General features: G+C 29.1%; 1 protein-coding gene across 2 annotated transcripts in view; it reads right to left on the bottom strand.

The window, feature by feature from the left end:
* LOC106459290 overlaps positions 1 to 15,912 on the bottom strand; it is a 93,691-nt gene that overhangs the window by 7,666 nt on the left and 70,113 nt on the right. Inside the window, exons 5-9 of one of the 2 annotated variants that reach the window (XM_022385748.1) lie at positions 13,756 to 13,946; positions 12,517 to 12,649; positions 10,486 to 10,646; positions 9,349 to 9,393; positions 4,428 to 4,529 (exon numbers count right to left, since the gene is read on the bottom strand). In XM_022385748.1, the coding sequence (XP_022241456.1) occupies positions 4,428 to 4,529; positions 9,349 to 9,393; positions 10,486 to 10,646; positions 12,517 to 12,649; positions 13,756 to 13,946 (632 nt within the window). The remainder of the gene's footprint in view (positions 1 to 4,427; positions 4,530 to 9,348; positions 9,394 to 10,485; positions 10,647 to 12,516; positions 12,650 to 13,755; positions 13,947 to 15,912) is intronic. The other variant, XM_013918901.2, reaches the window with a different exon arrangement.

The following is a 15,912-nucleotide window of genomic DNA, read 5'->3' as shown; positions in this document are numbered from 1 at the left end:
AGTAGTATATATATATATATATATATATATATATATATATACACGAGTATAAACAAACGAGTAAAAACAATGGAAATGAAACAAAATAAGTCAAAACTTGAAGTTGAAACTGATATAAATTTGTGATCAAGCACAATAAAAATTTTGCAGTTACATGGAGAGTGAGTTAAAACACACTAGAATGACAATCGAGAAAGTAAGGATTGCTTTAGAATAGTAGAGGGAGCTAATTGCATTAGTATAGAGGGTGCAGTATGATTGGTGGAGGGTAGTCACATGATCAGCAAATGTTCTGAAATGGCATGAAACTGATGGGGTATAAAAGACTGGTGCACTTTTAGCTAGAGGGCAGTGCAGGATCGAGATAAGACTGTTCAGAATTTTAATTACTTACAGACCAGAATTGCAGGCTGAATTAACATAAAATAATTTCCAGTGTTTAAAGATCAGACTTGCATCAAAGAACCTTGGCTGTAAAGCTAATATTATTATCAGTGAGAAAAAAATATTCTGCATTCTTCAAGTATAAAAGATAGTTTCACAGATATTCACAATACTGTAAAAAAAAAATATCACTTATATAGTGATTTTCTAACTGATGCCACATATACAAATTCATTTACCTATTTTGTTGTCAAGAGATAAAACTCTTACTTACATATTTAGCATATTGCCTGTAGTGATGGATTAATCACACTTAACTATTTTCAGCATCTTTAATGCCTCCATATAAAATAATCATAAAACTTCAATCTTTCAGTAGTATGATACCTTAATGAGCATTTTGATTTGTTTTCTAAGGTAATTAACATCTTGAAAAATGTTGTTATGGCTCAATATCATTAGCTTGTAATGTTTTTGGAAAATAAGATGCTGAAGTAAATTAAAATTTTTCTTTGTTATCGTGTTTCTTCTCCAAAAGGAAGATTAATGATTTTAGTATCTTTTGTAGCTTAAGAATTCATATTATTATCTATCATAAAAATATCAGTTATAGCAAATTCTTTCTTTTCTCAAATTTTCCGACATGAAAAAAGTGTTTACTGACATCAACCAAGTTCAGTATATTTATCTACTTTGGAAGTAATCTATTTCACATATCTGGAAGGAAACTAACACAACTTTCTGATTCATTACAAAATCAAAAGTTTAAGTCTTAATTCTGGTTGGCAGTACATGGTGTTGCAAAATTCAAAATTTTGAATATGAAGTACAAACAGAAGTGGAAAAAAAAGGAGGACTAGAACGAAGTTTAAACAAGTTCCACTGCAGGCAGGTTTAAAAAAATAATTTAAAAAGTCAGGTCACCTGAATTACTGCTGAAATACTAAATCAAAAACTTTTTCAAAATTTTACTTCCTCTAATTGTTGGTTAGGAAAAGTCATTCATCACATAAATAGGTTTAAGTATTACAGAATAGATTATAAAAAAATAGCATGTAGTTACGAAAGGGAGATGTTACTTTCTTGTTCATTCAGTCTCCTGTAAAGTGAATAAATACATATATTCGTTCAGGTCTACATTTACATATTAATATACTGAAGAAATATTTACACTGTTTAACCCTATGTGTATGGATGGGGGTCAAAGTGCACATTCCATGACCTTTTACAGAATTCCATTCAACATATTATGTAGCTACTGTCCAAGTTATAAACTGTTAATTTGACCCTACATTGCTGATTTAGTGACAGTTCATGGTAGAGGAGAGTAAATAGCAAATAAAATACACTGGGATATTGAAAGAACTGTATATATGGATTTTGGAGGTCATAGATGCAGTGTGGAAATTTTATGATAGACAAAAGTATTTTTATTCTTCCCATGAACATCACCTTGCACTCCAACTTGTCAGGGTGCGAGTCAGACTGATGTTGTCAATTCACAGACATATCTTGAGTACAAATACTTTTGGAACACATCTGATTTTTTGTGTACTACAGCCTTATAGATTTTACCAAAAGCTTGTCAAATTTCGTGTAGATACACCTAAGTAAATTTATAATTATAGTCAATATTCCTTCTCCAATACAAAGTTGGTCCAATAGACTGACCTCATGCACATTTGGATGACACTTTCACTTGCATATTTATAGATAAGCAAGTTTCCCAATGCCAGATTTATATCTTACATACATGTTTTAATATTTTATTACTTATCTGAAATGTGAAACTGATAAACTATGGGAAGTTTGAAGGGGATTACCCTTTCTTCAAGGAAGTACAAAATTCCAAATTCACATGTGATTAATATCATATTTTCCAAGGCTAATAAGAAAAACGTTATATAGTGTATCCAAGTACATGCTCATGACAGTGAAAAAGTAAAATAAAAAATTTACAGAAATTGATAGAATGACCAGAAATATATTTTTGAACTATTCTAAACCTAAATGGTTTTAAAAAGTTAATCATGGCCATATATCATCAATATGTTAATATATTTTCAATCTATATCAACATATTAAAAATACTCAGTAATAAACTATACATTCATTTTATCAATTAGTTATAAAATAATTGATATCAAACACTAATACTTGCATGAAATTTCAGTTCATGTAATCAATTTTAGAAATCAAATCAAAATGAAAGAATTTTCACACACATACACACTCCCTCTCTCTCTAGAGATATTAGACTGAGATACGTATGAAAAGTTAAATAACTTCTTTTGCATTCTTTTCTAATACAAAAAACAAAAGAGTAATAAAAACTGAACTGAGAAAAAAACAAAGACAATTCTACGCTTCACAAATACTTCAGTTAATAACAACCATGGTTTCGCCAGTAAAGGCAAAACCATGGTCATCGCTAATAAATGAAGCATTTGTGAAACGTACAGTTGCCTTTGTTTCTTCCTCAGTTCTGTAATAATGGAGTTTTACCAAGTACCGATGGCTTCAAGTATCAATTATATACAAGAGTAATAAAAAACAGGTTTATTTGAGGAATTACAATACAACCCTGAATACCCTTTTTAAGTAAAACATAAATAAACCACAACACACAAGTAAATAGGAATAAAACTAATATAAAATGGACAAATCAAGTAGACACTGTGGTAAACTGGTGATCATAAAAAAAAAGCAACAAAAATAAAAACTGAATTCCACAAATATCATCCTTTGCTGAATATGGACAAAAGTGTCAAACAATAGTCAAATGTTTGGGAAATAAAACACAGTAAATGTGGGCCAAACTTCAAAGAACAAGGTCAGGAACCCTCTTCTATAAAGTGGAAAGAACGAAGATGAATAAACTATGTAAAATAAAGAAACAATCATCTACTTCAGACTTAACTCCACAAGGAAGAGAACAGGTTTCACAAGGATTCACTGAAAACACAATACATCAACAGCTGGGATGACTAGTGTGTAGTGCCCTTTGGTATTCATTCAACACTAGTTCAAGAAACAAAACCTCACAAGAAGGTGCTCTGGCTCATAAAATTGGCTACAAGTTTTCAGAAAACTAGAGTAACACAATATTCTAATATCCTTCAAGAAACAAGCAGACCACTCCAAATTCTAGTGAAAATTTAATGATTAAAAACACACATTTCATTCCAACCAGAATTTAAAGAAAATTCTATCTTATAAACCTCAAACCAGATTTCATGGATGCTTGCCCAAAAGGACAACTTGTATGACCTGTTGGACCGGTGTTTTAGGTACATTAATATCTATCTCAGCTTCCCATGTTTTAAAAATATTCAATTAATATGATTTCAGAGCCATTTATTTAAGCATTTATATGGTGTGTTTGATTTTGATTAATACAGTTTTTAAACTTGTTTGATACGAGTTGAAAATGCAGAACTAAAACTTTCTTCTTTTGGCCTATATAAAGCTAGTATATTAATTACGTAATACTACATACTTTCATCTAATGATACGTAAGATCTGAGCTACTGAACTTAAAATATTTTAGAATATAAAGTTTATTAGAAGCAAACTGTAAAATTTTAACAATTTTAGTAACACAACATTTGTGTAATTAGTATTGAGAAGCTGATGAACTGACTTTTATTTCCAAGAATAAGGCATATGGTTTTATAACTTGATATTAACTTGGACAATATGTTTGAATCTGCACAAACTGGTCAATTTTCTATATGAAACAAAATTCTGGAATGCTAAAATGGAACTTCCATTTTGTTCTTGATTGTACAGTACTGTCCATGTTCTATTACTAGTCATGCAAAAACAATTTTTTACAATGAATCTATAAATATAAAATAAAATATCTGACAGCAAATTTGATGGCTATCTCAGTTTAAAGTCTACAAATCTACATGTGAAATATGGTAGAAATACTAGTTGCAATTCTTCTCATTTAGGAAAGAAAGAAAATGCAGCGTCTTGATGCAAAACAAATCCCCAGTGTTTTTAAAAAATTAGAGGTCAATATGTTTATGACTTACGCTTGCTTAAAGACATAATTCTTGTGTTACCCACTTCAGTTGTAGGAAGTCTTTGAGTACTTTTTATGGAGTTTCGGGACTTGCTGGAAACTGAAGAACCCACTGGAACAGTGTAAGGGGTTAAAAACATGGGTGTTAAAGAACCAAAAAATGAGTTCTCAAAGCAAGTAGCAAACCTAAATTTTTGTTTTACAATAAGTAAGAAAAATAATAATATAAACATGAGAAACTGAGATTCTGTTAGCAGCTTAACATTTAATTACAAAACAAAATTCGACAAAAGAATTTGAAACAAAATAAAGTAGAACAATAGGACAAAATGGATTAGTTTTCAAGCAACATGAGTCTTACATGTATAATTTCCTTTTCTATTTAGATATTGCCAGCCATGTGTGCATGCAAGATTAGTTTCTTACCATGTGCTTTTAGTACAAAGTGCGGTGTACCAAAAATCTTTAGTAACTACAATGAGAATAAATGACTTCAGATAAATCATCATTCTTTTATATTCTATTGCATTTGGTAGCTTTGTCATGGACACAGTGTCATTTAGCTCATGAACATAGAGTATTTTAACTTATAGATAGAACTTACTGTTTAATAAATACTTCCTCCATTTTACTATATTTATATAATGAATAAAAACATAAATGCTAATTTCTCCTTCAGATTTTCAACAAAACAAATTTCCCAGAACTTCAAACTCCATTATCATAAATTCAAAAGAACAGCAAAAGTTGACAGTGGCATTACATCATGCTAATGAATCATAAGGATTACAGCAATTCTACTTTAAACAAAAGTTCACTGTAAAACGTATTACATCTACACCGAACATATATAAAGGAAAATCACTAGTGTAGAGAAACATATCTCAGACTGACTTCTAGTTTACTAGACTAGAACACAAGGTTTCAATACATTTTTGAAACCCATTATCTGAATGAAAACACGCATGCTTCAAAATGCTGTCTTCCAAGTTAGTGAGGTAAATGAATATGGTTTTTTTTGGGGGGAGGGGAGTTCCCCATCTTTGAAAGTGAGCTTGATTGAAAGACAAAATGTAAGATGAAACTTTTACAAACTTTCAATAAAACAAATTAATCACTTAAAGCATGGCATAAATAATTTTTCATTCTTTTGTAATATAAGCTTTCTTCTTTATAATTTTCACTAGTTTTTCATTTTTTCCAATATGTTCTCAGAATCAGATGCTACCAGTTACACAGTATTATTACAGATTCCTTTAGGGTCTTATGTTTTAGACAACATTTGTCCTGAGAAAGTGACCAAACATAAAAATATAAAAATTTCTGAAGTCATGCATTCTTTGTTTTACAAACTAAATAAAAATATAAAAAATTGTTTAACTGAAGCTGTTCCTTACTTCTGATTTTTTCACTTTATTAGCAGCAAATTCACTGAACTGCTTCACAGTAACTAGTGCATGTTAAACTGATGAATATCAACCAAATATGTTCTGACTTGTCCTCATTACAATATGCTGTACAATCACTAACAGTAAAGATAGTAGCCCATTTACTTCTTCATAACAGAAAAATGTTTCATAGACACATACACTAGCCAAGTAGATTTTCTGGCAGGCATTTGCTAGATGATAATAGGAAGTTTAATTCCTTAAAGAGCATATTTCTAAAGCTCCTAAACACTCATAGACTAAATATGCTAGAACACAACATGTACACATAAAAGTCTTCAAAGTTTTCTATTAGAGACAATAACAAATAATAAATTTTCAAAATTAAATTTTATAAAATTTATCACTACAATTCCACAATACAGTTACAGTTTCAGAAATGATGTATGCAAAAATAAAACTACAATCACATACCAAGTATAAACTTGACAGATTACACAAATATATGTATATAGTATGCAAAAACACACACAAATATAAGACTTACAAAGCATGTAAAGATATGGGCATGAAGAACAAATTGTGCATTGGGTATAATTGAGCACTTTGATGACTATGTTATAAGAGCTATTGTTGGTTTATGGCTGAAAATACTTTTAACAAGGATACTCATCTGATATTATACATAATATGATTAATTAGTTCACAACTCTTGATTTTAGGTTCCAGGTTTAGGTTGATCTTATGGTTCCAGATAAGTTATATTTATTTTAATAATGTACATATGTATAGAAGTTATCAAACAAATTAACTGTATGAAGAAAAAAATTAATGTATTCTTTGGTTAACATAAAAGTTGCCCACAACTAGTTCTGATTAGGCAGAAATTTGAAAGATTTGTATCTTAAACACATTTTTAACTAAGTGTTAGTTTCTCACAGAGACAATTGCAGCTTCAAAAAACTCAAATTATTAATGGCTACTTTAAGTAGTTAGTACGTTCTGTAAAACTATTTACACTACAACTAAACTATTGTTTATGTTTATTTTCGTTTGTTTTCCAGCTACACATTGGGCTATCTTCACTGTGCTCACTATTGGTATGAAACCCCAATTTTTAGCATTATAAGCCTTAAAGCTTACCAACGAGCCACCAGAGGCTGTTTATGTTGTTACATACTTAGTTATTTAAGTTAATGTTTTGACTAGAAAATAAAAGTATTGAAATTACATAATTTATGAATTATCTAAATAATTAAACTAACAATTTACAGATACTGCTGAGGTGCTATGTTTGGAATAATTAAGACTGGTCTTTAATTTAAAAATAATCAGCATTTAGTTTTCTTGTTAACATAACTTGTTTACAGAATTTGCTAGCATAAATTTCAGTAACTTAAGTTAAAATTGATTTATTAAATTCAGTAACTACTTAGGGACTTTGTACTCCTCTCAAAGATTTTCTTGATGTGTTTATTACTTTCTTCTGAATCACCTATAAGAGGCTATAACCATCACACTTAAGTTCTAATAATTTCTTCTTAAAACTTACTATAACATTACCAACTACGTTTAATCTACACCTGGCATTATTGTTGAGCTTTTGGAAAACCTGATTGGTCAATTAAACAATACAACAATGTCACCAGTAGGCAAAACTTGTAATACACAACTAAAAAAACATTATCATCATTTACTCTTATAAGGGAAAAAGTTCTTATCACACGATAAATTTATGAATGTCAACCATACAGACAATCAGATTGATACAAAAAAAAACTCTTTAAATTTATTTTCACATAAAAGTAAATTGATTAGGGGTCCAAAACATTAGTATATTACAATCATTGAGAGTATTATTATGTAATAGCTTAAATTGCCTCCAAATAGGTATAGCTGTAACAATTGCTTATTAAAATAAAAGTGTTAAATGTAGTTTCCTCAACCATGTTAATTGTACTATGCAGAGACTTAAATATAGCACAGAACCTTAAATATTGTAATGTGAAAGCACTGGTTAATTCTGGCAAGTTGTGTTTTCTAAGGTATCATTCAGTGGGAAGATAATGAAATTGATCTTTAAGTACTCATATCTAGTCCCTGTGGACTACAGCCAAAAATAATAGTTCCCAACCTATTAAGTCTACAAATAGATGTTTTTTTACTAGTTACTTTACTTGTAAATTAAGGAATGAATAATTTCTTCAGAAATTTTGTGATACATTTTTCTTCTTTATCTGTATTGGTTTGAAACAGGACAGTGAACTTAAGCACATTTAAAGTTTAAGCGAATACTTAAAGGTTAAGTAAAAATTGATTCAGTGTTTGAGTGATGAAGTACTCAATAAATTTTTTGGCAGTAATAAAATTAATTATTAAGAATATTTAATAATGATTTATGAACCTGAGAAAAAATAAAAGCCCAAACTTAAAAACATCTATACTAAGTTTGTTAGAAGAAAACGTTTCCAACACATTATATGTGTATATAAACATATAAGGACATCACAGTATACAAGAATGTAAAAATAGAACACACATGCAAAAAGAAAAGAAATATCTGTAAAAGTCTTGCTCTTTAGTTTCTGGACACTAGTCTTAACAATAAAATAAAAAATAAGAGCTTTGGAGTCTCTCTGACTTGGTAAAGACAGAGTACATCCTAAAATTAAAATATATTTACAAAGTCACAAGAAACTACCTATTTTAATTACAAATGTTCTCAAATCCATTATTTTTCAGTTACAACACAAAATATCTACTGAATAAATTATCAAACAAATATAACAATGGACTGATAAAATAAGGAAATACACTGAACCAGGTAAAATTTATGTAACGTAAAAAAAAAAAAGTCTAAATTTTGGGCAAAAACACTTTCACTGACCAGCCAAAACACTAACACTGAACATTTTTAATTCTTTTTCATTTATAGTGAGTTAAAGAATTTCTTTATATTGAATAAATTATGACATATCCAATAGCTGATCACTAATGATTTGTAACTATCTGTATAAAATTCTAAACCATACTAACAGATCACTATACAAACAATACTGTTTTCTGTTTTTAGTGCAAAGCTGTACAATGGGCTACCTGCACTCTGTCCATCATGGGGAATCAAACTCTGGATTTTAATGTTGTAATTCCATAAGCTTACCACTGACCCACCAAGGAGTGGGGCTAAAATTCTAAGAGATATGTCAATTACAATATAACCAAATAAAAGAAATTTGAAATAGTAAAGTGTTAAATATATTAGATCACAATGAACATCTGTAATATTCTAGAATTAATATTTGCAACTTTGTAAAGAGCAGAATTACTCCTATATGTATAACTTTTCTAACTTCTATGGTTCAAAAAGTAATTTTGCATTAAATGTCTGACAATAAATTAAACTAATTCATATTCAAATGATGTCAAATGTCTTTTCATTTTAAGTATGTGGGAAATCACAACAACTCTATTATTTGAAGAAACGATTTAGTAGCAAGTGAGAGATGTGTGTGTTCTACTGATAAGAAAGATATTTGGAAATACCTGAAGCTTCACTTGGGTTTCTTCCTTGGTCTGAGATGTTAACTCCTACAAATATAATATAAAACACTTGGTAACTTGGTGCAGTGTTCAGAGTATTGTATACTGGCATTTTAAGTTACATTAATAAATATTTAACTATGTATACATGGGGGTTTTCTTTCCATAGTGCAGGAGGAAGCCTCACCCCTAAAAAAACTACCATTTTAGACATACTTGTAAAAAAAATCTTGGGGAATACAACCAGACCATGTTTTTACATGTACTGGAATGCTCTTTGCCACATCAGTCACCAAATAAAATATTTTCTTTCCAGAAACAATTCTGAAAGAAATCCCCTGTGAACAGTTAAAATAAAAAGTCTAATATTAATACAATTGTATTGTACTGCCCTAAAAAATGTGCACTAATGAAATGTGTGGTAGAAATTTACATGTGCAGAGAGAAAGAACCAAAGTAAATAACTTTGTGAGCATAATGGCCAGATATTCCTTTATGAAATGTTTAGATCTCCAAAACAATGTGAATTAGAATTATTCTGCTATGGTTGTGACATTTCCAGAATTCCTAAGAGAAGTTTTAAAGTGTTTGTATGTGTAAATTGTTTCTGACAAACCATTTTTAACAACTAGGACACAAAAATGGTAAAAAAAAATGTTTTTCAACACTTGTAATTATATATTATCATAAATAAAATAGGCCAATAAAATTAATTGAGCAAAATAATACCATTCAATAAAGATTATATAATAATATATAAGATTATATATTATATAATAATATTATTTACATAATAATAATTATATAATAATATATACGATTATATAATAATATTATTTACATAATAAAGATTATATTAAACAGTAAAAACTAGATACTTAAACCTTTTCTTAAGCTTTTTGATATAATAATTTCAAGAGATCTCTACAAGAATGGTTATGTTGATTTGTAGTATATTCATACAACCAAAGGATTGTTACACATGAAGTAACATTACATAAACCTTGAAAAGAGTTCTTGAAAATAATTCTAAATGAAAATTAAATTTTTTTGATAATAAATATATATGCAGGTGAGAAAAGACAAGAAAGTATGAAAAATAAGATCTGAAACATCATGTTGTAAACATAGATAACTTACTGGTAAGCGCAGAACACACTTTTTTATCTTCATATTTGTTACAGCTGTCTCCTGTCAAAAGTTTTGCCTGGACAATAATGCTTTTGGCAATTGATTGTCCAGTTTTATCACATCTATTTTTGGCAAGAGTACTTACACATTCATCATATTCAATAAAGGCACTGAAATAGCAGAAGCAGAAAGAAACAAGAGATTAGATAATGGATCAAATATACATAAAACTACTAATGTGTAATCTCAACAATTCTTTACAATAAGAATATTTTAGAAATGTTTAAATGATACATTTATTGGAAACTCCTCATTATATTCATTCTGAAAAATATTGATGTCAGTGTACTTTTTTAAAGTGTGCACAGCATCAGTTTCTGAATTTCATCTGTCAGAGACCTAAATTTTACTTTGTTATTACTCCATTAAACAATACATAGTAAAACTAATGTTTAATGTCACTACTAACTAAATATTTGATTAAAATGAAACACATTTTGCTAGAAAAACTATGGATGGAAAACTGTTAAATGCTGAAACTCAAGCATTTTTTATGAATAATATTCTAAATTAATACTGGATATAAATTCAAAGCCCAGATATAAAAATAAGGTTCTATATTACTGTGAGAAAAAAACATTTAATAATCCTTTCATGACTCTGTGAGTCAAGTTTTGGCTATCACCCACAATAAATGCCTTTTATTGTACAAACTATAAAGAATTGCATATCATGTCATTTTACATTACTGAAAAGCTTAACATTCTGACAATGAAGTTATATTTTATCTATATACTCTTATACTCATTGGTATTTTCCTAAGCCATTTGTAATTTAGAATTGCTGACCAGTTAGGGAGCAGCAACCAGTTGGCAACACCTGTCATCTTGGAGGCTACTGTTAACCAAATAGTATTGTCGTTCACAGTTGTATAGTTCCCACAACTGCAATTATGAAGCATTTTCAACAGCTTATCATGCATTGAACCTTGGACCTTCTGATCCACAGTCCAGCCTACTAACTATCAAACATACCTGGTTCTTTTACTGTATTGCATAAATACTAAAATAAATGTGTTAGTTGGAAAAACCTGAATATAGATTTTAAAACTTTACTGTACATTGTAAGCTCCCCAAATATCTAATTAAACCTGTTATGTGGTGTTGTAAACTGTGTCTGCTAGACCAGTACTATTTGTTTATCAAGAAATAAACCAAGTTACAGCAAAAAAACTATTAGTTTTTAGAAATTTTGTGATATTTTTTACACAGATTACTTATATTTACAGCTCCTTGAAAACTTCCATTTGTTTTCTTTGTATCTGAAGTTATCTATTGATGGATTGAGTTCAAAAACTGATGCAAGGTAGTTTTATAAAAAAATAAAGAAAAACAAATTACATATTTTATGAAAGACCCACATTTTTCTTCATAGAAATAAAAAAAATCAAATTCATTTTGAAATGACTGGGATTAGCTTACTGATTTTATGACTTATGCTAATATTTAATGCAAAGTCCAATAATACAAATTATGTATAGCTTGAGTACAAATCATTTCAAATTAAGATAATTTGATTTTTTAAAGCATAAATAAATTTACCAGAAATAAATTTGAAATTTACTATAAAAAATAAAGAGGAACATTTCACTTAAAAGGTCCATCTTTTACCAAAGAAAAAAATACTCAGTTTAAAGATGTTATTCTTATTAACTATGTAAGTAATAGGCACTGATCAACAAATTTTTTAAAAGTATTTATCAATCATTCTCTTCACAATAATACTTACCAACAATTCTCTTCCAACCAGTACTTACCAACAATTATCTTCCACCTAGTACTTACCAACAATTATCTTCCACCTAGTATTTACCAACAATTATCTTCCAACCAGTACTTACCAACAATTATCTTCCACCTAGTATTTACCAACAATTCTCTTCCAACCAGTACTTACCAACAATTATCTTCCAACCAGTACTTACCAACAATTATCTTCCACCTAGTATTTACCAACAATTCTCTTCCAACCAGTACTTACCAACAATTCTGTATTTTAATAGTTGATGAATAGGTCTCATCATTACTGATTTTCTTATTGAATTCTTCTCGGCAGATGTCATATTCTCCTTTTAATTTAGATATACACTGGACACCCTTGATAACATGTGAAACTAAACAAAAAATTCATATACATTTTTACCAAAAATAAAAAAGTTATCTGAAGTTAAATTATAACAAATCTTATGTAACACAAATTTCAATGCAACTTAGCTAAACAACAACAACAACAAAATTTTTTCACTGTTTTCAATGCTAATTATCATATTCATTTATATTTAATTATAAATATTACTACTGTAAAAGTCATGTGGAATGTAATACTACATGTGAAGAAACAAGTCCATATTAGGGATTTATGTGATAAATTGAATTGTAAAGTTCTATTATAAAAAAAAAGGTTATTCTGGTAAACACTGCTAGTTATTACCAAAGAAAAAATATTCATTTTAAAACTATTACTCTTACTAATAATATACGTAACAGGTACTCCATGATATTTGCATAATAGATATGCAGAAAAGTACATTAAAAACATTTGTTTTAAATGCACAAATGCTTGTAATTTCATTTTCTTATGTAGAATATAAAAACATATGAAAGAAGTTATGTCTTGTTTATTTATACAAGCATTTTAAGTGTCTAGCCATGAATCATTATGACATAGTAAGGGATATATACGATACTTTATATCATTTTTAAGTGTTGCACTTGTACATACATTTTAGACATGTTCATCAAGAGATACGTTTATTTTTAAACTTTTTTGTTAACGCCTTTTACTTAAGACATTGTTTAGTAGCATTTTTTTTTTTACAACTGGTAGTGGATACTTAGGAATATATATTTATAAGTTATAAATAGATGTTTAGTGTTCTCTGACAACGATTCAATACATAAGATGCATAGCATATAATACAAGCTTTAGTCAAGCTTATAATTAATTTTAATGTTGTTGTTTTTTTTATATACATCTATGCTCAACATTAATAAAATGATTATAACCAATTAAGCATTATAAAAACAATTTTATGGGCATGTCCCTTGGTATCTGTGAAACTAATGCATTTAATGAGTGGTGTTGAAATGAGTAGCAAATGAGCAAAATAATCAATGACAGAAGAAAACTTGCAAACTGAAATTAGATCTAAATTCTTCATGAAATGATAGTTATAAATTGTAATACAATAACATCAATTTTCAATCTAGAAAAATTTACCTTCTTCTACATCTCTCTGATCAGATAAACTTTCTGTCTTGGGTAAGTCCTTTGTTTTATGGTACATATCTGAACATGTCCAAGACAACTTTTGTGCATCATCAATGAGGTAAGATGATAAGTACAGATGAGCCTTAGGCTTACAATGGAGAACAATATTCTTCACACAGTTTTCATAAGCCAAATAATGCCTGGAAAAAATTATATTATAATTTTGTCTGGTATTTTGTGATAGATTGCAAAAGTGTATAGGTTAACAAACAGTGGATCACATGATTTTTCTTGTCTGCAAAATACATTTATTATCAGAAGCTTGATATTGCTTTCTGTACTATTTACACCTAACAAAGAAGTAGTATCAGCACTGTTCCATCAGTGACCAAAAACATAATCAACAAGTAGACAATATTCTAGTAATTAAGAAAAGAGCACAATATGTAGGTAATAAAGATAACAGTAAAAAAAGGCAATGGAAAAGAGTCCATTGGGAAAAACGACAAAGAAAAGTACACAAACAGGTAAAAAAGTAAAAAAAGTATTTTGGAAAACAGTATCAATAACAACTAAATCAAGCAACTATAGCATATTTACAGACTATTAATTCATAACAATTATGTATGTGATAATAAAAAATAAAATGCTTATTTTGGAATTTGTCATTTTTATACCATTCTTAAAAAAAAGGACTTATTTTTTTTTTCACCTGTTTGAGTAATTTCCGTTGTCTGTCCTTCTGATTGACATTTTGCATTGTCTTTGTTTCTTTGTCCCTTTTCTGTTTTTTATTTTTTACACTTGTCTTTATTACCATTACTACTAGTTTTGACATATTCAGAGGACATTGTTTTCTTTTAGTTTATATCAAGAAAATTGTAAGCCTTTCTTAGACAGGGACTTTTCATCACATTGCTTCATTAAGATAATACTTTCTGAATTATGTAACGTTTGTTTATTTGTTTGTTGTTAAGCACAAAGTTACACACTGGATGTGCTTTGTCCACTGCAGGTATTGAAACCTGCCTTTTTGCACTATAAGCCATTTTATAAGCCATCTGACTTACTACTGAACCACTAGGGGCAAATTTTATAAAGATCATCTTAACAACATCATTCCTGATCTATGAAAACCAAATCCTAGTCATTCTCATTAAGTAGTTGAGCACAAGCTGAGGAAAAAAATGTTTTTTTGAAAGCAGCTTGAGGCATTTTAGGAAATGTCTTGAAATTAAGAGAAACAACCTTGAGTTTCATGTGTTCTTCTGGTGTCACTGACTGAAACATAATTATGTAACAATTACCTCAGTATTCTTGCATCTGTGCTTTTATAGCACAGTTGTGAAAATTTTCCTTCTTGAAGGTTGAATAATTAATGGTACTTAGTAAGACAATTTTATACATGACACCCATATCCCAAATTTAAGGCATCATTTCATGAAGACTTAACAAACTTGAGAATGTTAAAAATATAAAATTTGGATCAATACCACAATAGGTCTAATACACTATGTCAAGAATATAAAACATTTTTCAAGTGGTCTTAAGTGTAACGTTATTTTTTTTCTACTTTACATTATTTTGTCTGTAATCATAACTTATAGATTTAATAAGCCATAAAAGAGCTACAATGTTACCTTGCTGTACTTGTGAAATAATTTTTGTCCGAGTTCGAAAATTACTAGAAAGCACTACATAATCTTTTGCTAGTTTTTAACATTTTGCTACCATTACACCATCTGGGGTAATTTATAAACTGTGCTTACAGTATTTTTCAACATTTGATGGTTCAATATGTGTTTACGAGCTGAAATCTTGATGTTAAAACATTAGACAGATCATACCAACAGCTCTGTTAACAAAAACTATACCCAATTATGTCATATAAAAAAGATGCAACAATCTGACCACAACATGTATGCACAAGACTACACAGGACAGTAGTTTTCATAAATCATTGTTATATTGTTACGACAGCGGAAGTCACATGACGCTGGTAGTTTCTAGAAGGATCATGACTGCTCCTGGCAACTCAAGTGTTTGCCAGACGCCCTCTATTTTTGTATATAAGCCCGCAAATAAAGCGGCATATATAATGGCAGATAGGGAGATATAGAGACAGATAATCGAGTCAAGTGAGCGGTAGTGACCGTAAGTAAAGTG

The sequence above is a fragment of the Limulus polyphemus genome, unplaced genomic scaffold (genome assembly GCF_000517525.1).
Source record: "Limulus polyphemus unplaced genomic scaffold, Limulus_polyphemus-2.1.2 Scaffold588, whole genome shotgun sequence".
NCBI lineage: Eukaryota > Metazoa > Arthropoda > Merostomata > Xiphosura > Limulidae > Limulus > Limulus polyphemus.
The sequence above is the reverse complement of the archived record's forward strand: the minus strand, read 5'-3'. Positions and strand labels throughout refer to the sequence as shown.